The following is a 25,917-nucleotide window of genomic DNA, read 5'->3' on the forward strand; positions in this document are numbered from 1 at the left end:
ACCATGGACCCAAGGACCCCGTAGACGCCTCGCATCCTAATCTAGGATGATTTCGGCCTAATCTGGAGCGTGAACCGGGGGAGCAGACCGAACCAGCGCACCGCTGCTCCCTGGAGTGGCGACCAACTACCTGTTTTTTCTCGCTTTTTTCCAGCAGCGGTGGGGTTTTCCCCGATTTCCCGGCTGAGCGTGGAGCTCGAGCGCCATAGGCCGGTTGCCGTGGCACCCTCGGCGCATAAATCAAGGCGCGGGGCGGAGTCAACTGCGAGTCGAAGCGAGATGGCCTGCTTTTCGAACATGCGCGCCGCACGGCATCCTGCTTCCACTCACGGCCCGGCATCCGGATGATTTACCGAGTTCGAAACGCACACAGGCAGAGCAGAGTCCCAGGGACAGACGTGGTTCGACTGTGGCTCGCTTCTTGGCTCAAACGTGAATCGAACGTGGCGCACTTCAGTCGCCAAGCTGCGCGCTCGGTCTCTTCGCAATCGCATCGCATCGCTCCTCAAAAAGATACAGATACGTGTTCGCAACCGCGAAGTTGACGCTCCATGGCAAGCTTTTTGGCGTCGGCAAGGTGCAATGGTCTCCTCATAGCGGATACAATACCCACTAGCTCCTCTGCATAGGAGAGGAATAAGTTTTCTCCACAAAAATTATATAGTGCTTACTAAACACAAAATAACTTGGAATTCAAGTGAGCTTTTTAAAGCAAATACAATCTATGGAATTACACAAATAATTTCAGAGAAGTGTTGTTATATAGAAACTGATAGATACAACTACCTTATTCGCAACCTGGCGATTGGATTTCAAAAATCATTAAATTAAAGGTAAGATTACAGAATTAATTTTTGAAAAGGGTAACAATATTATTGAGGTGTTTTTTACAAAGTAAAAATACCCATACCATAGGAAACTGGTTAAAAAAATAAAAAAGGAATATTCTAAAAATTTTCCTTAAGATGGTCAACCTCAAAAGGGGTTTAGAACAGAAATATCAATTTTAGATGGTAGATTTAGATGACGATAGTTTGGATTACCATTTTGTTTGCTACTCAATAGGATTTTTAGGTAAATAGGAAATTAATTTCATTTATGATCACATTAAGATTTTTGATTCTTAAACAATATTTTTTTTTAACAAACTATACCTCTTTGTGGGAAGTATGGGGAGTCTAAAATTTGGAGTCTAAACCTTTAAATATCCTTCTTAAATATACAAGTGTATTTTATTTATGTTAAAGCCATAAAACACAACCTTCTGATTTTTTTAAATTTCTCCTCCTGACAAGACCCAGGAATTCCGCTTTTGCGAGCTCTAGGCCAAAACAACTTTGTGATGGCCAAAAAATTCGGAGTTCGAATGTTTATGATTTTGGCTCCCATGGAATCGATCTCACACGGACACTGTCCGTGAGAGCAATAAGAATTTTGAGCTTGTCGAATTCCGAAATCGAATTTCGAACTCGCGGCAAACGATCTGACACGGACACGGGACACACGGACAGTGTGTGTGTGAGTGTCTGAGAGCAATAAGAACTTGTTCGAAATGAGAGGACCATCTTTCGAACTGGCACTCTTTCGAAGTCACACGCACACGGGCCTGGGTATCCGTGAGATACAATTTGTGGCTACGAATTTCTGGTTTGGCGGTTGATACCAAAACGTTCTTCGCGCCCACAAAGGTAGCTGAGGGGCTGGGGCAGCGGGTGCGAGTGAGATGGGGCAAACGGTGGCGCACACCCGGCTATCTCTCTCGCACACTTCGAATTTTCTCGTTTTCCTCTTTTTACGCAAACACTGCACTTGGTCTTCGATGTATAGCCCTACTTGCTCGTACTCGCAGATACAATTGGACAAGGCTAGGGAGCAGGGGTAGGCTAGGGAAGGGGGGGTAATGGGCCGAGGGGTGGGGGGTTTGGAGGGGGCTGCGCGAGTGTGTGTGAGTGAGTGAGGCAGCGTACGAGCGAGTGTGTTTTTTATTGATGCTCAGATATTTGAATTATGTCCGAGCAGTCAAAGTGAGACATTGGCGCATCGAGCACGTATCCGCGGATACACCGGATTAAAAAACAAAAAACACTGAGCAACCGAAACTCATTTCAAACAAACCGTCACACAGCTGACCGCGTAGCTACAAAGATACAAAGATACACCAGCAGATACTAGTGGGGCGATAATAGCGAACGATGGATAAACAGGCTTGCATGGCTTGCATCGATACTCGCCTTGATGGACAGTCATAAATTCGGCGTGAAATTCGCAAAGATACTCCTCAGCCATCCCGCAGATACTTATCGCGATCGCCGCTGCATCTGCCTCTGTGACAAATTGTGCTAGTTTGTGCCCCGAGTGTTTGTGTTTCTGTGTGCAACATTGAAAAGCCGTCCAAATCTGTCACTTAGCCCTTTGCGGCCAATTACCGCTAAAGTCCATCCAAAACACTAGCCTTTGGGTCATTTGGGTCAAGTGCAGGTAAAAGTTAAAGCCAAACCCATTTGCCTATTACCATTTACCAGCAGGATGCCAGCGGATTAACTCTTCAGATATCCGGCTGGTTGCATAGACTTTGCCATTGTGATTGCCCAGAGGTCATTACAATTTGGCCGCCTAACGATTTCCGCAGTCAAATGAATACCAAGCTGCCGGCACAAGTGAAATTTGTGATTGTGCTGTGACCAGTCGAATAAAAACTCAAACGCCGTCGGCTAACTAAAATTGTGAGTAACTTGTTTAGAGGAAGAAAATATAGTGGAGTCTTTTTGGGTCAGGATTTTGTATGGTTTTTAATTTTATTTTTTTTTTTTGTTTTGTGGTTTTCCAAGTGATTATTATTTAAAGTTAAAAAAGAATTGCTTAAAATCGCATACCTTTTAAAAAAATTGGAATTAGATATGTACATGAATTGGATATTATAGTGAGTTAACTTTTTAATAAAAATAATTGTGGTTTCCGGAAAGCAAAACATATTCGACGTAAAATTTTCCTTCAAAATTCTTTATCTTCTTGTGGACAACAACTGTGGTTTTAATGTTATATCATAATCGAAATCCTGACTAATATTTCCGCACTATATATTCTTTTAACCTTAAATAAATACTAAATAGCTTAGGAAAATTAAAATTACTTCTCTAAATACCATAGTTATAAAGTGTCTTCCGTGGTTTCCCAAATAAACCTAGTCTAGAAAAATATAAAAATATTCATCTTGATAAATCAATAAAAGAAGGTCGAATTGTCGAAAGCCAAACCCAAAATCCACTATGTATAGCTTCTTATATTTGGCCATTGTTCTTGGGTTCCGTTGTGTGTTTTAGTAATTTTTCATTGGATTGCGTGTGCGGTATCAACGCAAGGAATTTTCACTTCATTAAAACGAAATGCAGCCGCTTTTGAAATAATTAAGAGGCACAAAGGCGAAATGTCACAGCGAATGAAAAATGCCTAACAAGCACCGCATATAGACCAGAGCGGTTAATCCAGGCACATAACCCTATGTACTCGGCCATAGGTATGGAAAGAAAAAAATAACGTAGGGATGAAGAAACCGACCATGTAGCATAGGCTTGGCCCGGCCCGGGGAGCGAACTCACGCTGGCCAAGACGCCATGGGGCGACTGCAGGCCGAAACTGAAATTATGTAAAAATAAAAAGACGAAACCCACTCGCTCTGAGCTGAAGTAGTCAGGCGCAGTGGTCTGGAACTTCAGGGAACTTCGCCAATGACCGACTGACTGACGACGATGCTCCTTAGTCCCTTCCATGCCCGGCATGGCTTCGAATCCGCATATGTGCAGTAAGTGGAAGAAATTCCACTTGATGTAGGTCACTTTCATTTGCCTAGATCGCCGAGGGTGGGCCAAGATCAAAGAGCTGGTAGCCCCGATTGCATAATGTGGGCACAACACAGAGACAGTTCCCTCCAGAGCAGCTAGGAGTGGGGGCAAGTCCGAAGTTCGAGTGTCTTCTGCAGCGCCATAGTAATTTATGCCCGTCATCATTTCGCATTTGGCCTGCGCCTGGCGGGGACATTCATCATGTCCTCCTAGCTCCATACCGGGCACAGCCTCCTTGATATATCAACTCTATTTGTTCATATTTATAAATCAAAATCGCAAACACGCAAGCTACAAATTTGTGCTAAAGTCGTTGATCTATTGGCTTAAAAAAACGGCAGACATACAAATGCCAGAATACAATAATTGCCAGAATAACGACCACCGAAAAAAAAATACCGAATGCGGAAAAATGAAGCTTCACATGCAACATTTTTAATTTATTTATGAGAATTTTTTTCAAGCCCCTTTGATAGATTAAACAAAATTTTAAATAACAAATGCATACTCGACTAATAGGTTGCTGTATAAAATGAATTAATAATTCCATTTATTAGTTCTTAAAGAAAACCTAATTAAGACATCATTCTAAAATCCCTAATACATAAATCATGTTGCACCAGGATGATCCTTGTTGGACAGTAGCTGAAACCATGAAACATTGTACAATTAAGATGTCCTTGACCAGAAGCAGGACCTCCCCGGCCATTACATAACAGATCGTAAATTATCACTGCCATGAGATGAGATGACAAACTAAGCCGCAAATGGCTGCTGGCTGCTGGGTGTTGGCAGTGAGGATCGGGATCGATGATTGGCTTGGGCTGGGAAAACAATTGAGGACTCATAAAAATTATGAGAGCCATGACAAACAAACAAACAAACCGCAAACAACAACTGTGACGAGGGTTGCCTCTGGAGGGAAAGAGACGCCTGCCCAGAAAAAAAAGACACAAAAAGATGAAGAGGAATAATATTTATGACTATTTTTATGAGGTGCTTACAAATTTTTATGACTTTTTAATGGGTCCGCACTCAGTCTCTGGCCCTCTCTGTTCACCGCGCTAGCATCGCGGAGGAGCAACAGGGACAGCAAGCGGACTTGCCAATGAGTGTGACTGCGCGTGCGCAAATACCTTTTATTTATGTTTTTGTTACTTTGTTACCTTTCATATTTTTTTTTTGAGGGAGTTTTACCCGTCGTGCGTACCGAAGATTGAGGTTCTGGAGCGGCGTGTTTACATGCACACAGGCTACGCCCATGTTGACAACAAATATTAAAAATTATGATTTATGAGCCGGGCTCGTTTGGCTACGAAAATCCGTAATGGTGACGACAAACGGCCGGGCGACATTCGTAGGAGACGTAACTGCTTTGGGGGTTTTGTTTGTCTCATAATTAAGATGGTGGCCCGGCGACTGGTGACGCAGATGATGACGATGATGGAGTGTTTGGAAATGGAAGACAACTGAAAAGCGGCTTCCAGAAACCGGTTGGTCTAGGGCTAGGAATAGAAGAGGTTTCAGATTAAATTAAATAAATATTTTCTAAGCAGCCTCGCTAAAGAGTCAAAAAGTATATATTATATATTCCACAAATGCAAATTCTCTAATTATCGATTATGCAAAAGTTAATCATCTTAATAGCACAAAACTCCAACCCCTAACAGAAAAAAGTGAGGTCGCGGGGCCTCTGAAAAGGAACATCTTCGATAAGGTTCGAAAAAAAAGGAAACCCTTTTCAGCTGTCGCCCTGGAATATTTTCCCCAAATTGATTTATGGCACCACCAGACGCATGTGCAACTCAATTGCTGTTTATTTACTCTCACTCTGGCTCTGACCCTCCTCTTTTATTCCCAGGTTTTACCTGTGGCAACGTGAACTCCTGGAACTCCGGGGAAAGTAAATTCGTTCTGCGGTTTAAGTATCGAGACAAAAAATAAATTTCACTCCCATTTGAAGGCATATTAAAATTGTTTATATAATAGAGGGACGAACAAAAGGAAAACTCTGTTCTCAGTACCAGTCCCGGATCGTCGATCCGACGATCGAGTCCAAAATGTCGCCGGGCCCGAAAGAATTGCCATAATTTATGGCTTTCTTATGAGCTGGGCCGACGACGATCGCCAATCTAAGACGACGTCGGTTCCTCCTCTTCTCTTTCTGTTGCATATGCCCCTCTCTTTTGTTTGCCAGCGAAATTGGCTTTAAGTTTTTATTATTCATGGATTTAATTAACACCAATTGAACCGCTTGTCGCCTCAGCGCCAGCCCAAACTATTTGGAAACAATTTTCAAAATTCGTTTAATTTATGGCTCTGGCTTCCCCCGACTTTCCGGCTTATTTTGAATTTTTAATTTGCCCTTAAGTGATCGGAAAGTCAACAACAGAAGTGAGTATCTACTCTTTTGCTTCCTGAATGCAGTTGCAACGGCGATTTGTTAGACTTTTTCATTTTCGCATCCTTTGCTGGCTTGTATTACTTTTTAAATAAATTGCACTTTTTCACCCAATCAATTTCAAAAGCTTTCAATCGATTTGCCACCAAATCGATACGACCTCAGGTTTTTCAAATATCTGCCAGTCAAAGGTTCAAAGTCAGTCTCAGTCGCTGATCCTATAATTTCGCCGATTTCGGCCTTGTTTGGCTAAAACCCGGGCGCTTGCCTACAACTACCATTTAATTCTCAAATACCAGTTGGCCCGATCGAAGTGGTTCCCGCAAAAGTACCGTTAGGGGCCAAGGGGAAAGACTGAGCCAAGTTTACAATATTTCCATTAACTTGTATTTCTTTTTTGTTTTTTTTTGTGTTTTCCCCAAGAACACTGCTCATCACATAAATCTCTGTCCAAAGTTGAGCATTTGCTCCTTGGGTTCTTGGCCAGGTTGTAGTGGAGGTTCGCGTACTGCGTTTTAATTTAAGCCCGAGTTGAGAGCTCCTTTCGTTTGGCCAAAATGCTAAAGGGTTAAATTGCCCACTGAATCAAAATTATTGGTTTCAAGCCACAAAAAGGGCAAGAGCGGAGGTCCCAGAGGCGGCGGAGTTCGTTGCATTGTTTTTGGCCAGTGCTCTGGCTGTTTACGTTTTTTCGATATTTTTTTTTTTCTTTATTTTTCGGCCATGTTCATGTGCATCGGCCTCGGTTGGCCTCTTTTGCCATTTTGCCTTTTTGTAATTTTTGGGCTCTCGGGCGGTTTCGAGGCTCCTTACCTTTCCGTTTCGCCTCCTTTCCGGGGGGAGGGCCAGTCCTGGGCTGGTTGGCCCGGTCATTGCTTTTGTTTGCTATCTGCGCTGCGAAGAAAATCAAGTTTTTCCACCATTGAACAAACATGCCCAAGACTGTAATATCTGCGATGGCCCCGCGTCGGGGCGAGTTACAAGTTGCAAGTTTCGAGCAAGTGCAGCCGCAGGAGGTTTTCGCCAAGTGTGTCCAGAAGAGTGGGCGGTCCCTCGGCATTCCTTGGCTATACATATCAAGTATCCACTCCGATGGCCCGGCTGGCTTAAACTGAATGCTTAGACAGGCCCAGCTCTTTCTCCGAAAAACACCGACTCTTTACCGTTCTAAAAGTAATAATAATAATAACCAAGTAGAAGCCAATCAAGAGCCAGTGAAATTATCAACGGGTAAGGTACCACTTCGAGGGAGGAACCAATCAAGAAACCATAGTCAGGTACTGTGGTCTGGGCTGCATTTATTTGGGGCTTGTTTTCAAGTAATACTTTTCATAAAATAATTATATTTTTAAGGATTTTATTAAAGAAAGACTAGTTCTTGAAGAATTTAAACTTCAAGTTTCTAGAGACCTCAAAAGAACCACCACAAGAACGGCAGGAAAGGCATTATTCCCTTCAGAGGAACTTCTTCGATACAATGTTGCCAATCTGTGAATCAGATCTCTTCGCTAAAAGCAATATCCATTCTTTCTTGCTCTTTTCTTCTTTTGATTCTTAATTTTATGGAATCTTCATTTTCTTCGAGGTTCTTTGTAAAAAGTAATTTTAAGACTCCTGCTACCTTAGAATTTTAAGAAGTTTAAAGTTACTTAACTTTTTATACTAAAGCTTCCCCTATATCTTTGTTTTTTTAGATTAGACACTTAAAGAAATAGGACATCTGGCCCCACAATGGATCCCGACTGCTTTGCGATGTCCTCTTACCAGTTCGTCAACTCGCTGGCCTCCTGCTATCCCCAGCAGATGAATCCGCAGCAGAACCACCCGGGAGCGGGCAATTCGAGTGCCGGCTCTGGCGGTGGCGGCGGAGGTGGTGGGGGAGTGTCCGGTGGCGGGGCAAACGGTGGCCAGGGTAGCGCGGGAGCGTCCACGCCGGGAGCCAACGACTATTTCCCGGCAGCAGCTGCCTACACACCGAATCTATACCCGAACACTCCGCAGGCGCACTACGCTAACCAGGCGGCCTACGGCGGACAGGGAAACCCTGATATGGTGGACTACACACAGTTGCAGCCCCAGCGACTGCTCCTGCAGCAGCAGCAACAGCAACAGCAGCAGCACGCCCATGCAGCAGCTGCGGCAGTGCAGCAGCAACAACTCGCCCAGCAGCAACACCCGCAACAGCAGCAGCAGCAACAGCAACAATCCAACCTAAGCTGCAAGTACGCCAACGATCCCTCCACGCCGGGCGGAGGCGGTGGCGGCGGCGGAGGAGGTACTCTTCCCAGCAACAACAATAACAACAACGCCAACAGCAACAACAACAACAACAGCCAGTCGCTGGCCAGTCCGCAGGATCTGTCGACGCGGGACATATCGCCGAAGCTGTCGCCCAGTTCGGTGGTGGAGAGCGTGGCCCGATCGCTGAACAAGGGCGTCCTGGGTGGCAGCTTGGCCGCAGCCGCTGCTGCCGCCAACTTGAACAACAACCACAGCGGCGGACCCGGCGGAGGCGGTCCGGGCAACGTCAACGTTCCCATGCACAGTCCGGGCGGCGGTGACTCCGACTCGGAGAGCGACAGCGGCAACGAGGCGGGCAGCAGCCAGAACAGCGGAAACGGAAAGAAGAATCCACCGCAGATATATCCCTGGATGAAGCGAGTGCATCTCGGACAAAGTAAGTACCTAAATAATCTCTATTGCAGGCTAAGAAGACTATGTCTTCCCAACCTTGTGCACTTGTGAATTAGCTGGAAACCAACATCATAAATCAACATCCTCTGCAGATTAGCTCCACGAAACTCGCCTCAATCGATACCTCATCCAGCTCTGGGGCTGGATTCATTGCCACTTCAGTGAGACACTTGGTTCACTCATTCCGGCCACAATGTTGCAACTTGCCAGCAATACTCACTGCTGCCGGTGTGTTACTGGTGGATAGTGCCGAGTGCTTAGCACCAAATTGTCTGGCAAACTGTGCGCGCGGGGGAATCTTGTCAAAATACATAAACAATAACAAAATTTCCCTCGCACTTACGCTCTCCGATTTTTCTCCAGATTTTCCACGTCGACGGCGAGGGGGCACTGCGTGAAAAACTCGACCGCGAAAATCGTAGCGCGTGAAAATTGTAAACAAACGTGAGGCGATCCGATCCGATTCCGCAGCTAAGGCCGGCTGACTCCCACAATAACTCATAATACCGACACACTCACAGCTATAGATACACAGATACAAATTTAGCCGCCGAAGATACAGATACCGTGGCTTGATATAAATCTCAGCACCTCGCGCTCGGTTTATATTTAAATTGAACCGAACCGAACAAATTTTCATCCGAAATTTGTTGGGCTGGAAAATTGTGAACGAAAAATTGTTCAACGATTTTTCATCATGTCTCTGACGCGAACAAAGATTTTTCTTTCTGCCTCTAGGTCGGCTGACTAGTGGCCCCGCAAGTGGCTTCCCTTTTCTTTAGACCCATTGACAGGGCAACTCACGAATTGAAAGAACCGGGGTCCGTCGTAATCAAATTATTGGAGAGATACTTCATATCGGTGGCAGGTTGCCTGGAGATTAATTGGGTTGCAAGTAGCTTGACATTTGCGCGCTCCTACCTGCCTGCAACATCTAGCTGTCTGTCGTTTATTTATTATTTTAGCGAAAAAATAATTAAATATTTTTGTACATATAAATCGTTAGATTCGCTTTCTGGGAACTATTTTAGACAGTCTTCTTGGCCATCAATCAAATGCTTCGCTGCGCTCATTAGCCCATTGAAGTGCCACCCGGTGGCAGTGGCCAGGCATTCGAAGAATTCGCGAAATCAAGAACTGGTATATATGTAGGTGAGTTCGGCGCTGAAAAGGTTAATTGCCATGTGGGAAATTGCAATTTGCATTTCCATATTTGCATTGGCCTACTCGAGTGGCACTTGACAACCCGAAATCACAACATGTCAGCCAATTAAAGAGTCGCTGAAATACTGAATTTATAAATAGTCGAGCTGCCAACAAGTCAGCAGCAACCTCACGGATACATATTGATTAGCGACGGCGGTAGGGAACTCTGGTTGATTTTCCATTTCGATTTGCCGGCGTGTGTGTGTGGGGGAAACTCGTTCCCTGCCCGGCTCCAATCAATGGGGCACATTGTTATTATTTATGTATCTGTTACTCATGGCAGCCGGGCGGGCAATAACAACAAGAGCGAGTATCTGTTATGCAAATTGCAGCATGTGGAGGCCCAGAACAAATTGATTGCAGAGGGGCAGGACGGGATGTGGTGCAGTAATGAAGAACATGAACTTCGCCTGGAAGAGACATGAATGAAATGGTTCCAGATACAAAAGACACACTCGGAAATGTGTTTGCAAAACCTATGTATCTCAGAGCACAGGCATCTTGGCATCCCTGTCTGGTTTTGCCATTTTCCTCGAGTTTTCATGCATCGTCGAGATTTAATTACTTTCTTAATCATATTCGGTTGAGGGCAATGTGAGAGGCAGCCATCTATGCGACTATGTATGTATATTTTAGAGTATAATTATAGCTTTTATCTTTATTGAATAGAGCTCAAACAATAGCCCGAATAACACTCCCAAAAGTCAACAGCCCGACTAGTCATTAGGCTGCACACCTTATCGTCCCAGAACACAACTTAATTTTCGACAGAAAATGTCTTTATTAGACATTTTTTTGCCGGCTCTGGTCTCGGCATGTGTTGGACTTTTTATAATTGCACCCAAACTAAGAATCGCTATTAAAAAAACGTTGTTGCAGGTGCCAAGCAGCGCCAAATGCCAATAATAAAGGGTAATCTGGAGGGAAGCATCGGAAATAGGCGCTGATTAAAGTCCAGTCAACAGCAACAGCAACAGCAACACTGGCCAGGCAACATCAACATCATGTTAACAATTATGCAAATTTTGAGTGCATGTTGTTCATGAAGCGGGAAGCAGAAGTGTATTCGGTGGGAGGGAGTGGCAGGGAGCCCGGCTGATTGCATATAATCACGTCAAGTTGTTACTGTGGCAACCATTTTAAAATGTAAAGAAAAAACGCCAGCTCAAAACGCCATCTTCTCGACGGGCGCCAAGAACGATCTGAATTCTGCGAAACACTTTTCTCAAAGAGGGTTCTTCTGCAAAAAAGAAAATAATAATAAAGAGCTGCTGCTGTTGCTGCTGGCATCAAGTATCCGCCAATACACACACCCAAACATAATATGTAGCTGCATGTTTAGTTAATATCGCATGCAGTCTTGTGAAGTTGTTTGGCATTCAACGAAATTCATTCTCTAATTGACAAGACCAAAGCTGGCAGGGCTCCAAGAAGATCATCAAACGATGCAGCCATCAGATACAGATACGCAGATACTACCTGCTGATGATGTGGCCCGATGACTGGCAGACGGCACTTACGAAATGTCAAATGCCTATTAGACCTCTCCCACTTTCCCCTATACAAATTGACAATTTGTTGATACCCCTCGCAGCAGTACTTGTACATTTTTATATTTTATTCAAGCGCACTAGGCCGCTCCCTAATTAGGGATATTTATTTATGTATGCAGTTTGTTGAGTATTATATTTTGCATCGAAAGCTGAGCCCCTAAACTGGTCTTTATTTTGTGGATAATTGCTCTTAGTTTGCATGTTTGGCTTATTAAATTGCACATAATTCCCATAATTACCAAGTAACGTGCCAAAAATTATACCTGTCATAAGGTCTTGATACAGAAGCCCTCCTTTTGGAAAATATTAAAACAGGGCAAACATATCTTGACTAGAAAGCACTGCCAACTATGAGTCTATTTTCTAGATCTAAATTGCAAATATGTAGAGCTTTGTTTCCCTTTGCCGATCGTGGCGTTCAACCCGAAGGCTCTGGCCGGCCACTCGATGGCGCAGATGCCAGGATGTTGCACAAAATTAATAGTTCGCAAACGAGTTGAATGCCAGATACAAGATACCCCACGGTCGCTGCAAGGCAACAGAATTAAGGTGTATGCACGCAGAGAAATAGTTGGGACTAAACTAATACTGACGATTATTGATGAAAATAGATAGAAATGTTACCGATTTTAAAAACAAACTCATAAACAATTCTTTAGAATATTTTCTCAAGTGCATCTGAGTCTGGGGCTGGGCTCTTGATCTCGCGAACGGTCTTCTACGGGTTCTGGGGTGTCGCTGAATGCTGGTGGACCTGCTGTTGCAGCTTCGACTCCCGCCGCCATGCTGCTTTTGCCCCTGCCTCCTGCCTCCCTCCCCGCCTTTTGAAAAAAATATCAGCAGACAAGTCCACAGAAATGGAGGACCAGAGCCAGGAAGAAAAACACGCCCGAATGCCGGGCTGCCCAATTACATTTTTATTAACTTGGAACACGACTTTTCAAATAGCTACGTTTAATCATAATGATTGTTATTACTTTTATTTTTCGGAGCTCTTTGGTGCGGAGTTCTAAGGTCCCATCGAAAATGATTTTTATAATGCCCACCGCGCGAGGTGAATGCAAAATGCCGGGCCATAAACGCAAGGTGCTGAAAGTGCAGTAGAACATAAATTTATTTCACTGCTCCGCAAGCTCGAAGATGACGAAGATGATGGGCTTAGGCCGGGGCCTATTATTAGCCAACTCTGGGGTATTCTGGGGCTCTGCTAATGGAAGCCTGTAAAACTAAAAAAAATAAAACAAAAATGCCCGGCGAATTGTTTTGCACCAAGCGTAACTTTTTGGCACACGAAACGCATAATAACTTTTACTTGGTGATTGTTTTCTTAATGAATTCAGCGTCCCATTCAGTCCCGGGGGATGCTAAACGAACTCGTCACTTTGCTTGAATTGAAATTCATTCGGCTTCAAGAGCCCAGAAGATAGGGGCCCTGAGAAGGCCCAATAATTGGAATTAGCTGCTCATTAGCTGGCTAGACCCGGCCAGATACAGATATCGCCCCCCGAATAATCTTTCCCGGTTTGTAGCTCAACTTTAGTGCACTTTTATATATACAGTGTCTGCCTTAAAAATATCACTCATCGTATAGCCCAAATCAGCCGGTGAAGGAAACGTTTTTAAAGCGTCTTCAACTCGACACTCACAAAAAGATGAATGATGGCCCAGAGAGCTCGTTGTTTATGAAGCGCTCTGGCCCATTGATGGCTTCAAGTGGCGGTCGGTTGGGTACATTTTGGCCAAAGTTAATAAAAGCGCCCAGAAAGCATGGTAGAGAACGGACAGATACACTAACAATGGAGCGATACGGAACAAAGACAACAATATTTAAAGAGCCAACAATGGCGCCACTAATGACTGATGATGTGCCAGCGCTGATAGATGCAAGCGGCTAGCGAATCGCCCGCAGATACAGCTGCAGCTACAGATACAGATGCCGGCTACGGCTACTGATACAGATCTAGATACATATTCATATCTCCGAACAGGAGGAGGCGGAGCAGGAAGAGCCATTCGTCTCGGGTACGACATTCTAATGCACTTGCACTGCATTTCAAGATTGTTTACTCTTTCCCCATTGTTTAGAGAGCTTATGCTTGAACAGTATCTGACAGATACGCACTGGCTTTCCGGCTTTTCACTCTGCGCCAGTTTCCCGGAGCTGTTCAAGAGGGGAGGAAATTAAATTGCGAATCAAGCAAAGTAATTGCGATTTGAATGGTGAAAAAGTGCGAGCCATAAATCCAACCGAGTGTCACGGCAGCGCTGCAATGCGAATTTATCAAATTCAGTCGCAAATTGGCGCACATCTGCAGATTGCCACGGACCCCCAAGCCCCTCATCCGACTTCAGATACAGTTCCAGCTCCAATATCCAATTCTCACCCAGTTCGGGCTTCTCCTTTATTCCTTGGCCAGCTTCCCCGAGATACGCATAGAATATTAATCTCTTGGCGCATTAACTTAAATGAAATGACGCAATGGCGATAAGCGGACGGAGCACAGTGGTATGGAAAAGGCAATCAGCAGCTAATACTAAACTAATACCTGTAAAGGTGAATTAAATATTAATTAAAGTTTAGTATGAATTTCAAGTCCTTAGCTTAGCTTGTGACTAGTAAACATGTTTAGTTTTAAAGTCTGATAACCACTTTTTCTCAATTCCAAAACCACTGTCCTCCAGCAACAGGCTAAGGATAAAGCGAAAGCTGGTCGATGCCGCAGACCTTGGGAGCTGGGCGGCAAACAAAACCGAACTTAAACGAAAACCATCACAAATCGCATACAATTCCAGATGAAATTGTGAATTATTAATGCAGGCGGCAAAACTATTTGGTTGAGTAGACAAACCCACAAGACAGCCGGGGTTTCGGGCTGCCCTAGCCACAGTCTCAGCCCAAGCTCCAGTTCAACCTCCACGTGGCCCCCGCCCACTCCAGAGTATCCTCACCTCAACGTGTGCGCCGCCTCCTCCATGAAAATTGAGTTACACGCGTGGTCCGCAGAGCTAGCTTGTGTTAGTGTGAGTGTGTATCTGGCAGATACATATGTATCTGCTGTCTGCGAGTACGTGCAGCACTGGCTTACATTTTGCAGATTAAAACCAAGCTGCCCGGCATGCCACCTGAAGCCAATTCGATTTAAATGTCTGGCACTTCCACTTCGCTTTTCCTGGCCATATTTTGTATCACGCCGGGAACTGGGGCTCTCTTCCTGTTTATGGCGTGCTAAAGTCGCCTGGGTTCAAGGGTCAGCTCCAGGTCTTCCCTGTGGCCGTGTGTTTCTACCAGTGTGTGTGTGTGTATTGTCTCCCTTTGGCAGTGACAGCTCGAATGCAATGGCAACAATTGCAATTTGTTGGCAACGTTCAGCCCTTGGGGCCAGGACAAGCTCTTGAGCTCTTTGGCAAGACTGGCTTACTTTCAATTGGCTCTGAGATACAGAGAAAGAAATAATACTTACCCTTTCCTTACTTCAGATATTAATTTCGGATGGGCTATGATGATTTTTTCTTCGCGTGCAGACAGAGATACAGATACATTTGCTGCACTTCGCGCTTCATTAAAAGGCGGGCGGTGGCTTCCAGCTCCCAGGCCCGGTTCCAAGCTCCATTTTCAGTCCGGGCTCTCACAGCAAGTCGATCTCCACTGACGACAGCAAATTTGCACATTGCTCGACAGTAAAAAGTAAAAAAAAAAATAAAGAAAAAGGGGGCGGGCGGTCTGGGGTATGGGGGAAACGAGTCGAAATTAAAAGATTTTTAAAGACACCTTTGTAGCAAGTTTTGAAAACTTGTTCCGCACCCTGACTTCACCATCTCCATCTTCATCACCTCAGCCTCCGTTGTTGAGTCGCTGGGCTGGCTTGGCTTTTAATTTTGTTGCTTTTCGCTTTTTTTCGCATATGGGGCTTTATTTTTGTTCGTGTTCACATCTTCTCTGACATGTTGCCGGGGCAGCCATGTTGAATACTTTTGTTTTCTAAAAACGAAGCTTGCAAATACATCTTTTTTCATTATTTCTCCGAGGCAAATTTCAAGTTAATTTGGCCAAAACGAGTATGTAATTTAATTTCCATTTAATTAGCTATGTAGCAATGGTAGCCCGCCTGAAACCGGTAGAGGGGAGTGTGCAGCTTGGCGCCTGTTTAATGAATGGCTGAACTTTGCTGTTTAAAGACCAAAATTCTTATAATCCGAACAGCTCTATTAGCCGTAATTTGAATATTCTCGCTGCCTGATTAATGACCTTCAAGTAGAGCAGCTAATGGTTTAATGTGGAGCACTTAATCTCGGCCCCGTTGACCTGGGTTTACTAGAAGGCATCATCTGAAGCTGTTATGCAACCCACAGTCAATCGGATAACTGCATTTAAATGCATCATAAAAATCGCATCAACTAGCAAATTAAATGCCCCGACTGGGTGGGGATATTACATTCAAATGCAAATTGCTGTCAGCCGCATATCTGATGGATCGCAAATGAATTGCCCAGCCTCCGCTGCGTAAGAAATATGAAAGATAATTGAACCTAACGCCATTGACAGTAGCCCCCGCCCCCCGGGCTCCCCGCTATCTGGACTTTGCATTAATAAAGAATTCATCACAATTACAACAATTGCCACAGGATGCAATTTATAAAGGAAATTATTAATGGAAAGTCAATGAGTGCGACGAGAGTAAATCAAAATCGCGAAAAAAAACATTCTTCAACGTGCCGGTGATTGATTGCTGATTCTGATGGCTGGACCTGGGACCTGGACAAGGGACTGAACCTGGTCCAGGACCTGGTCCTGTGGTCGTCATCAGCGCCAGTCAAAGACCCCGGGCAGTTAATCATGGGGCCTGCGGAAAAAGAGCGAGAACTCCAGAAGCCAGACAACGACAATGCCGCATTTTGTAGCGCGTTCATTCAACTGCAGACGACAGGACACTCATTAAAAATGGGTGCAACGGTGCTGGGTATCACCGCGCCGGGGTGGGGTAGTCTCTTTTTAAGGTATTTACACGGCCAGGGAGGGCGAGGATGGTTGAGCAGCAGCCTGGAAACCGAAAAACTGGTTTCCACCGCAGCCCGGCTAATTTATGTGCGCATGCGCGACGCTCGCTCCCTACTCGGGAGCCCCATAATTAACTGAGGTAGTCATTTTGGATTCGAACATGAACACACACCTATCGCCGCGTATTCTACGTTGCCACGTACATGTACACACAGCATCTTCTGGCCGAGAGAGAACTCTTTAAATCAGAGATAAACGATAATTATCTGAGCGAAAATGCGCACATAAATAATTTGCAAGAAGTCACATTAAAATTGTATCTAAAAGATACGCCTGGCCAGATAACCGCATCTGACCGCTGACCGTCGGGTTCTTGTGTAAGTTGCTGTCTGTCTGTCTGTGCTGACTCTGCTGCCTGTTCGGTTTTCATTTGGGGACCCTGGGAGCCTGCGACGCGCCATTAAAAATTAAAAGCTCATTAATTATGCAGATAATTCATTTATTATATTTTCAACACAATACCAACAGCCACGGCAGCTACAAGCGGCATAATTTGTTATCCGGCTCATTATGCCAGCGGAGGATTGGAGGATAGTCTCGAAGTGAAAACAATTATGGCCAACTCCTCCGCGCGGAAAGCTCTCCAAGGGTTGATTGTCTATGGCCGGGGAAATGGAAAAGGTTCAGGGGTTGGACGGGGGCGTCACGTGTCTCCCGGGGGCGTTTGCTTAACTTAATCCCCGAAAAGCACTTAAGACCTGAGCGTCCAATCAACAGGTTGATTTCAAAAGGCGGCAGGGGCTATTTAATTGGAATGATTGGTTTGCTTTGAAAACAAGGAGTGCAATTAAATGAAAGGATTGGCTGGAAAGGAAATCACTGATTAAAGCCATAGTTGAAATTACTTATTGAGGAATGAAAGTAAAGCTAATATTATTTCTTAGATAGTTACTAACTTAGTTTACTTTGTGAAGTATCCAAAAGCCTACCGAAGAGCCTCTTCTTATGTAAATTCCTTTTCATTTGTGGCCAACCGGAAACCATATGCCACTCCATCTGGCCAGAGGTTCGCCAAAAATACTCTGGCTATACCCCCCGCAACACCTTCGGGACTCGGATCGTTCAATTTGCCAGCGGACCGCATCAGCTGTTGCCCCAAGTCGAGAATTAGAGCTTTGTGCCACATGATGTCATTTCACTCGAGTGGAGAAAACTGGGAAAAAATGCCATCGAGCTTGAAGACCGGAGCCCAGTGTTTCAGAGCATTGTGTTGGCTGTCGGACTGACGAAACTGAATGTGTTCGTGTTGACAAGAAACACGGAATATAAATTGAAAAATGCTTTAAAGCGAAATAATCAATTTACTTCTTGACATAATTTCCATTTTTCACGAAACCAAGCCAAAGGCAACCACGCGAATGCCCAAAAAACGACCTGAGTGGGGGGTGGGGACTGGGGACTGGGTGGGACAAGGCCACGCACAATTCGCACCACAAAACAAAATAACTCGCAAAGTTCGACCCCTGTGAGGTCCCAGGAATTGGCTGCATCCCGTTTCTAGAAGTGTTTTTAATATTCCTGCCATTTGACCACCATCCTGCGACTGCAACGCTTCCTTTATTTGAATCGTGATTAATGATCAAGCTCGATTCGAGGACTTCCCAGTCCTTCTCGGGGGATGCGAGCGACAAATAATCCCGGGCAGTGGCAGACAGTAGTTGGGACTACGATTTAATAGCGCTTTAATGGTCTGCTGACATCGATGGACCCCAAAACACCTGTTGTCCAGCGCGTGTTATGCTTCTGAGGAGGGGGTGGAGGCCATGGTAACACTTTCATTATCACAAATGTCACATCATTTGTCGCCGGCCCCCTAAAATAATACACATGGACATGGACGGGCACTCGGGCACACCGGGAAAGACTTTGGAAAAGAACCCCCGACAGCATCATTTATCACCTAAGGAATGCAGCGCACACCGCGAAAGAGACAGCACTGCCGGGATGGATAGAGAGGGAGATACACGTTCAGATAGCACTGTGGCCGCATATTTGATTAATTTTCTTTTTCCGAAAGAAATTAACCCGCGCGGCACATGTCCCCAAGCGACCCCTGCGGCGGCCCTTTTGACTCCTCCAGTCCAAAATCCGAGTCCCATACCATCCTATATCCCGATCCGATCGTTTCTCAAGGCCCAAGATTTATTTCATCCAGCAGACCTCAAGCGTGGCACCTCTCGCTCTCAGTCTGATTTATTTCTGGAAATGTGTTCACATTGGAAACTTATTTGAGGGAATTTTAGTTTCCAGGCAGCCGCATCACTATACCCCAATCGTTTTATATGAATTTAATTAGTTCAGTTTGCGACAAAACATTTTTCGCTACGCATGAATAATGATCTGCGTTGGGAATTCTGACATTGATAATGATTTTTGGTTAAACGACTCATTAGCCAAGTCCAGAGCCAGCAAGTAGCCATCGGAAGTGCGTTGATTTATGGACTTTTCGTTCCACATCACCTGACTCATGCTTGAGCTGCAAGTTCCCTGTAAAAGTGCAACAAGTTCAAAGTTGTTTTTGCCCGATAAGATCAAAACTCGTACCGCCAGATGATCGCGCGCCCATTCCAGGGATCTTGGCATGGAATCGAGTGAAGTGGAGTCTCTGGTGCCGCACACGTTGCTGATTACGATGACGATGTTCCCTCGTTTCTACTCTTTTTTTTTTGTGTTTCGACTGACCAGACGCCGGACCGTTGACAAATGACCACTACAAGTGTTTGTGACAAGCCGCAAGTATCTTTTTGTCGCGTTTTTTCTATTTGCGCCGAGGCAGCAAACAGAAAACAATTAAACTCCGGCACAAGATACTGGTGTCTGACCTACGCCAAAGGTTTTCAGCTTAACTTTGAACCTGCCAGCCGCCAGCCGCGATCGAGACGGCCTCTCGGAGAGTATGCCCCTGAGTATGCTAATCTCGTGTCAATCACAAGAGGAAACATCCAAGCGAACATCCCGGCCAGACAATGGGCCGGCCGATTTGAATTGCAGAATCGATTCCGCTGACACGGAGACCGAAGCGGCGAGCTGCACTTAATAAATTCTGAAACAGATTTTTGCATGCAGTCGTCCAAAATGGGATGCACCGAAAAATTTCAAATTTCAACTGATATGTTAAGCGGCTGTCAGCCAGTGCTCTTTTAGCCCAACACACTTGACGTCATCTTGAGTGAAATGCAAATGAAATGGCCAGCACTGTGGCTATCCCAAAGTTTGGATACTCTTTCTAAGTCATGTGTTCCTAATTTTGAGGCGATTTAAAAGGGTAGATCACTAGCCCAACAAGCAGTTACTCACTGTGCAAATTCTTCATTCTTGGGGCGTTCTGTCCTGAAAATATGTGTACAGACGTATACGTTTGTACATGCAAAATCCAATATGTCTATATAGTATTTCACAAATGCCCAGACACAGACAAAGATACAGACCGATCCGAGCACTGGCATCCCCCATCCCATTGAAGTGGCAGGGAAATGGGAACAAACTTGTAAAACGCTTCGAATGTTCGCTCATTGGCGCTGTCAAGAGGCATGCCCCTGTTGCCCCTGCCCCCTCTTGCTTCACCCCCCTGGCAAGTGATATAAGCACAAGTGATATGACATGCCAGGTGCCGTGGGATGAGGAGGCTGCTGTTGAGATGCTTATGCTGATTCTCTGCCCTGTCAACTCATTGGGGCTTTTGCTCTGCTTCTTGTGCGCTACTTACTCGCATGTAGTTAACCAAAATATAAAAAAAAAAATCCAAAAAAAAAGACTCAAAAGTCTTAAAGAGAAGGGCTAACAGAGACCGCAGTGTTGACACTTGGCTGAGGCCCCAACGGGCTGCGGATGTGTGCTGATCTTTAGTCGGAAATCAAACCAAAACTGAGTGGGAATTAGCTGATGATCATGAGATGATCTCCCTTGGTGGCTCTTGATTTAGACATAATAAGCAATTATTAAGCAAATAAATAAAGGAGAAGGGAATCCGGAATATTCTTAGAAGTCATTTAAGAGGGCCACTTTTCTTGCTTTCATGATTTCGTGAAACAAGATCAACCCTAATTTCTCGCAGATAGCCAAACGCATCCCAGAGATACATTTCGCAATGCTGTTGCTCTGCCAGCCACTTCCCTTCGCACCTCCCTTGAGTGGTGTAAACAAATTGCAACATATGACAGCGGCATTTGACAATTGTAAATGGTCGCTGGGACTGCAAGTGCTCGGCTCGTCTTTTGTTGTCTCCTCGCCAGCAGGAGAAGGCACTCACTTGATTTGCCAAGAAAAAAAGATACTTTTGAGGATGGAGACACCACGAGATGTGTCTGTGACCCCGGAGGGAGAAACTTAGCCACGGGAAATATTGATTTGGTCGGGGCCTGGACAAGGTCATGATCCGAGCTTATCAAATAGTAAAGGCACTCAGAAATGTCTGCACATCATACATCAGCCGGAAGTGGAGTCTGACCCTTTGCTGTCTGCCAAGTTTTGAGGAAAAGTTTTTGGCCAAAAAAAATAGAAAACCCCGCTCTAATGGCCAGCTAGAAATATTAGTTGCAATATCAGATTTGATGGCCCAACTGCAGTGGGGCAGAACGAAATGGGTCAAGAGCCCGAGTCCGAGTCCGGATTAGTGCAATTCAATTTGTTGCCACAACAGTTGTCCATCCACCCGTCTCTCTTGGGCGCTGCACCTCCATCTCACTCCGATCCGCATGACTGATGAAGCCGATGGCCGTTGTCTGGTTACTGTCTGCCCCGCTGTTTACTTGGTCATTAGTCTGAGCCCATTCAGGATGGCAGCCAGCCAGCCAGGGAAGTGCAGGAGCTTTTGATGTTGGCGCTTTGCCGCTCAACTATGTGTATGTGTGCCACTAAATTCGCCTTAATTAAATGAGCGGTAATTAATTTCAACTTTAATCAGAAATTCCATTTAGATTTTCGCCGCTGATTGATGTGGCCTGACATCTTCCGCCAACGTCACATCGAAGACATTTTAAAACTAAACCACGAGGGCAACCCAAACAGCGGAAAACTTTCGGAAATGTGTGTGGGCGGAAAGGGAGGAGAGATAGAGCTATTTCGAGTGGAGCAGATAGCTTTTGTTTAAATATTTAAAGTCAAATACTTGGATAGTCAAGGCTAAAAAAATAATAGTAACATCTATTGGCTTAAATAAGCTTGGAATCAGTCACTCCCGCCAGTTTAGGCCATGACCCATATAGAGTCAGTGGAACTTGGAACCGGGTGGCCCAACATTTCCCCCAAAAATAAAGTCAGCGGTTGCCGTCTATCACATTGACTGACTGCCACACATTTCGCCAGATATAAATATTGCCAACTCTTTGGCTTGTATCGTATGGCTACGGTATTCGATTGGAAAGCCAAAAACAAAGCGGGCGGGCCAATTGAGTTGGCCGTAATAACACGCCACGGTAAATGGCTTTTAAAAGTCTACTTTGCCATAGCACGCCCCCTCATTACGAACGACGCGCTTTGAACGCCCTCGTGAAAAAAGCGACGAAGAAAAGTATAAGAAGAAAAGTTTTCGGGGGCGAGCTGGGACGGCATGGGAACGGGAAATTGTCATTATCTACCGCGAAGTCAGATACAAAGATACAACCGGGGTGCGAGTGCCGTAAGTCGGGGCGAAGATAGTTTTGGCAAGCGACAAACATCTGTCTGGGCGACTCCCTTGCCAGGAGCTCCCATTCCGTCCTCTATTTTTTTTTTTTTGACAAAGCCCAATGCAAAGTTTTCGACTTTTTCGGGTACTTCCAAATGGCGGTTTGGCACGTCATATATATGAAATGCGCAACGTTGCAGAAAATCACAAAATAAATGAGAAAATTAACTGCCTTGGAGCGGTGGCAGTGCCGATCCGTGGATGGAGTTATGGAGTGCCAAGTTTTGTCCACTTGAACGCTCGAGAATTGCTTAGAAACGCCTTTTAGAATGCAATAATATTTCTGCATTAGAATAATGGGGTGATGCCAGGCACTAACCTGATGGTGAGATGATAAGGGCTAGACATCAATTTTTATTGTAATTTTTCGATTTATTAAAAAATTCTCTCAAAGGAAGACCTTTACTTATCAGTATTCCTGTTTTCTTCTTCCAGGTACTGTGAACGCCAATGGCGAGACGAAACGACAACGGACCTCATACACCCGCTACCAGACGCTGGAGCTGGAGAAGGAGTTCCACTTCAACCGCTACCTGACCCGCCGCCGCAGGATCGAGATCGCCCACGCGCTCTGCCTCACGGAGCGGCAGATCAAGATCTGGTTCCAGAACCGGCGTATGAAGTGGAAGAAGGAGCACAAGATGGCCTCGATGAACATCGTGCCGTACCACATGGGTCCCTACGGACATCCCTACCACCAGTTCGATATCCATCCGTCACAGTTCGCGCACCTGAGCGCATAGGACGCGTGGCACTTTTCGGGTACTGGTTAGAGACTCAATCAGTTGTATCAGGAACCATATCAGACGGCGGCGGCGGCCTCGGCGGCCAGCGGCTACCAGTCGCAGGACAGCAGTGCGGGGGCAGTGGCAGTGGCCGGAGGAGGGCCCGGGCTGGGAGTGCCCAATGGGGGCAGCAGCAACGGCACCGGCAGCGGACCGAACTCCCTGTTCGCCTCCACAGCCAGCAGCTCACAAGCTCCTCCCGACTGCATCAAGTATCCGCAGGAGTTCTGATCTCAGGTTATCATCAGGCAGCAGCAGCAGCATCTGCCGCAGCAGCCGGAGCATGGTAATCCCGCCCAGGATCAACGGCTAGAGCAGTTGCTGGAGTCGGACTGTGAGCCCGATCCGGAGCTGCAGATGGAGTTCAAGGCTGACATTGTCGGCTGCAACTTGTTCTGCTGCTGAGGTTCTCCCTCTGCCCATGCCACGCCTCCTGCCTGCGCCTACCACCCATCGCTTCCCGCCTGCCGCCGCCCGTCGATCAACCAACATCCAGTGATGTTTCTTGTTTGCAACTGATTCGTGTTAAGCTAAGAAACGAGCTGTATGCCTACGGCCCGTTTGGGTTTATGATACTGGAGGTGGATCCGCGGGCAATCGCAATCGTTCCCCGACCCGGCTTGAGCTTGGCTCTCAACCTACGGGGGTCAATGGGGGGAACTGAAGCCACCCAGAAGAGAAACATCGCATTTCGGGACTTTTCACATCGAAATAGTATGAATCAAGTGATGTTTAGGCATATCAAAACACACTCATATCAATATTCAATGTTGATATGATTTTAATCAGATTCATAGTACTTGGATGTGGGGGGATTCTAGAATGTCAATTAACGTGTGGTCTTTGCGAGTGCCCGGGAACCCCTTCAGTATGATGAACCTCTTTCTCTAAGCAGTATTCGAAAAGCTGGTAGTTAGTAAGCCTAGCATAATTTTAGTCCTAAGCTGCACAGATGAACAGACAAAGTTGTCGAGTTGAACAAAACTAATATCTGCAATAATTTCAAAGTGATTTCTAATTAACATTAGTTCTTCGTTTAATCCACTGTCCCTGATCCCCAATCCTAGACCCTTGATCTAAGCACCCACCAGGGAGTCCTAAAGAGTGTACTTAATTCCTTGCTATTAGAGATCCTAACTCTAGTTAACCACATAAGGCTTTGTTTAGTTTGTAAATAGCAGAGCGCCCCGTTTCGGGGATCGCGTTTTTATGTTTGTGTTTCGTTTTGGAGAGAAATTTTTCGAAAATTATCGGTAGCTGTTCAATTATATTTGTGTGTTTGAGTTTGTGTTGTTGAAAGTGCTCTAGCAGCTTGAAAAATGCTTTACTAATTTTTATTAAAGATCAATCGTTTTTAATTATCCTTATGATGAACAAATTCGGAAGCTAAACAGGAAGTAAAATATTGTATGTCAAATTTAGCATAAAACTTGCTACAATTAATCAGGACAGGATTTTCTTTAAAGCAGCATACGTCCCTCCCACTTAAGTTATTCAATGGCCTCTCAACAATGTCTGTAAATTGAAATCGGAAGTTAATCGATACTAAACTAAGCCAACGAAATTTGATTAAAGCGAGAATTGTTAAAGCCTAAAGCTAAAGGAAGCCCATAACCGTAATGTAAAGTAATTATTTATGCTGTACTTTTCGCTAAGCTAAGGTTAGTGCATTCTAGAACTATCGGTAGTCTATGTGAACCTAGCTCGTAAGCTTAAATTATGTATATCGAATTAGCAAGACAAATTTTAGTGAAAAACAAATCAGATTAAGAAATGGCAAAGCGAAACGAACAAACCTATTGAAATGAGAGAATCAAACAAGAAATTAAACCTAGCACAAATTAATTAATAGTATTCTGTTTCCCATTTTGTATATTTGTTCAACGTTTCTTTAAAACTTCAAATGTTTGTTCAATGCTATTTGTCGGAAACCCATGAAATGATTTTAACGCTCGATCGTAATGCAATACACCATTTGTAGTTTTTGGGTTAAGGGGGCCCCCACCTGTCAGCCAGGGCGCAGTGGGGGCAAAAAGTTTAACTGCATTCCATGTAAAAATAAACTTACGCAACTAATTTTTAATGAAATTCGCATGTATGTATTACCTTAATCTGGGTTCAATTGCAAAGGCAATGTTAATGCAACAAAAATGGAATCAAAAAATCGAAAAACAAATGAAACTTCAACTATGAAACCACAAAAATCATAAAAATATAAACAAAACAAAAACAAAACAAGTATGTAAACATGTATGAATATGGCATAAAAAAATAAAAACTATTTTAAAATGTAATAGATCTTTGTTTGGATTTTGGAAGGGGGAAGGTTGATTGTTTTGAGAACAGTTCCTGGATCGGTGACGTCTATATGCCCGGGTAGCTCAGTCGGTAGAGCATTGGACTTTTAATCCAAGGGTCCAGGGTTCAAGTCCCTGCTCGGGCGGAAATTTCTTTTTTGGCCTGAATATGAATGAAATATGTTTTTGCTTAAATAAAAATTAATATAAATTATTTCCAGAACCTATTGAATTTGTTATTTTCAAAGGAGGTCTAGTTTTGTTAGCACTTTGGCAGGAGCTAACCAAATGCCCGGGTAGCTCAGTCGGTAGAGCATTGGACTTTTAATCCAAGGGTCCAGGGTTCAAGTCCCTGCTCGGGCGATCAATATTTTTTATTTTTTTTTATTAAATTTGTATAGGTATATTTCTTGTTTTATTT

At 44.8% G+C, this 25,917-nt stretch overlaps 1 protein-coding gene and 2 non-coding genes across 3 annotated transcripts; all 3 read left to right on the plus strand.

Annotated features, from left to right (window-relative positions):
• Nucleotides 1–418: 418 nt before the first annotated feature.
• Nucleotides 419–23,843, plus strand: Scr (Sex combs reduced). The gene is given in 3 exon segments (XM_017247466.3): nucleotides 419–833; nucleotides 7,935–8,917; nucleotides 22,850–23,843. Coding segments are annotated over 2 exon segments (1,701 nt in total). The 5' UTR covers nucleotides 419–833; nucleotides 7,935–7,971; the 3' UTR covers nucleotides 23,605–23,843.
• A 1,726-nt stretch (nucleotides 23,844–25,569) lies between these two features.
• TRNAK-UUU (transfer RNA lysine (anticodon UUU)) lies at nucleotides 25,570–25,642 on the plus strand. Its single transcript has one exon. It is a non-coding gene; the product is annotated as a tRNA-Lys (tRNA).
• A 144-nt stretch (nucleotides 25,643–25,786) lies between these two features.
• TRNAK-UUU (transfer RNA lysine (anticodon UUU)) lies at nucleotides 25,787–25,859 on the plus strand. The gene has a single exon. It is a non-coding gene; the product is annotated as a tRNA-Lys (tRNA).
• The last annotated feature ends 58 nt before the right edge of the window (nucleotides 25,860–25,917 follow it).

Source organism: Drosophila bipectinata, chromosome 3R, assembly GCF_030179905.1.
Source record: "Drosophila bipectinata strain 14024-0381.07 chromosome 3R, DbipHiC1v2, whole genome shotgun sequence".
In the NCBI taxonomy this organism is placed as follows: Eukaryota; Metazoa; Arthropoda; class Insecta; order Diptera; family Drosophilidae; genus Drosophila; species Drosophila bipectinata.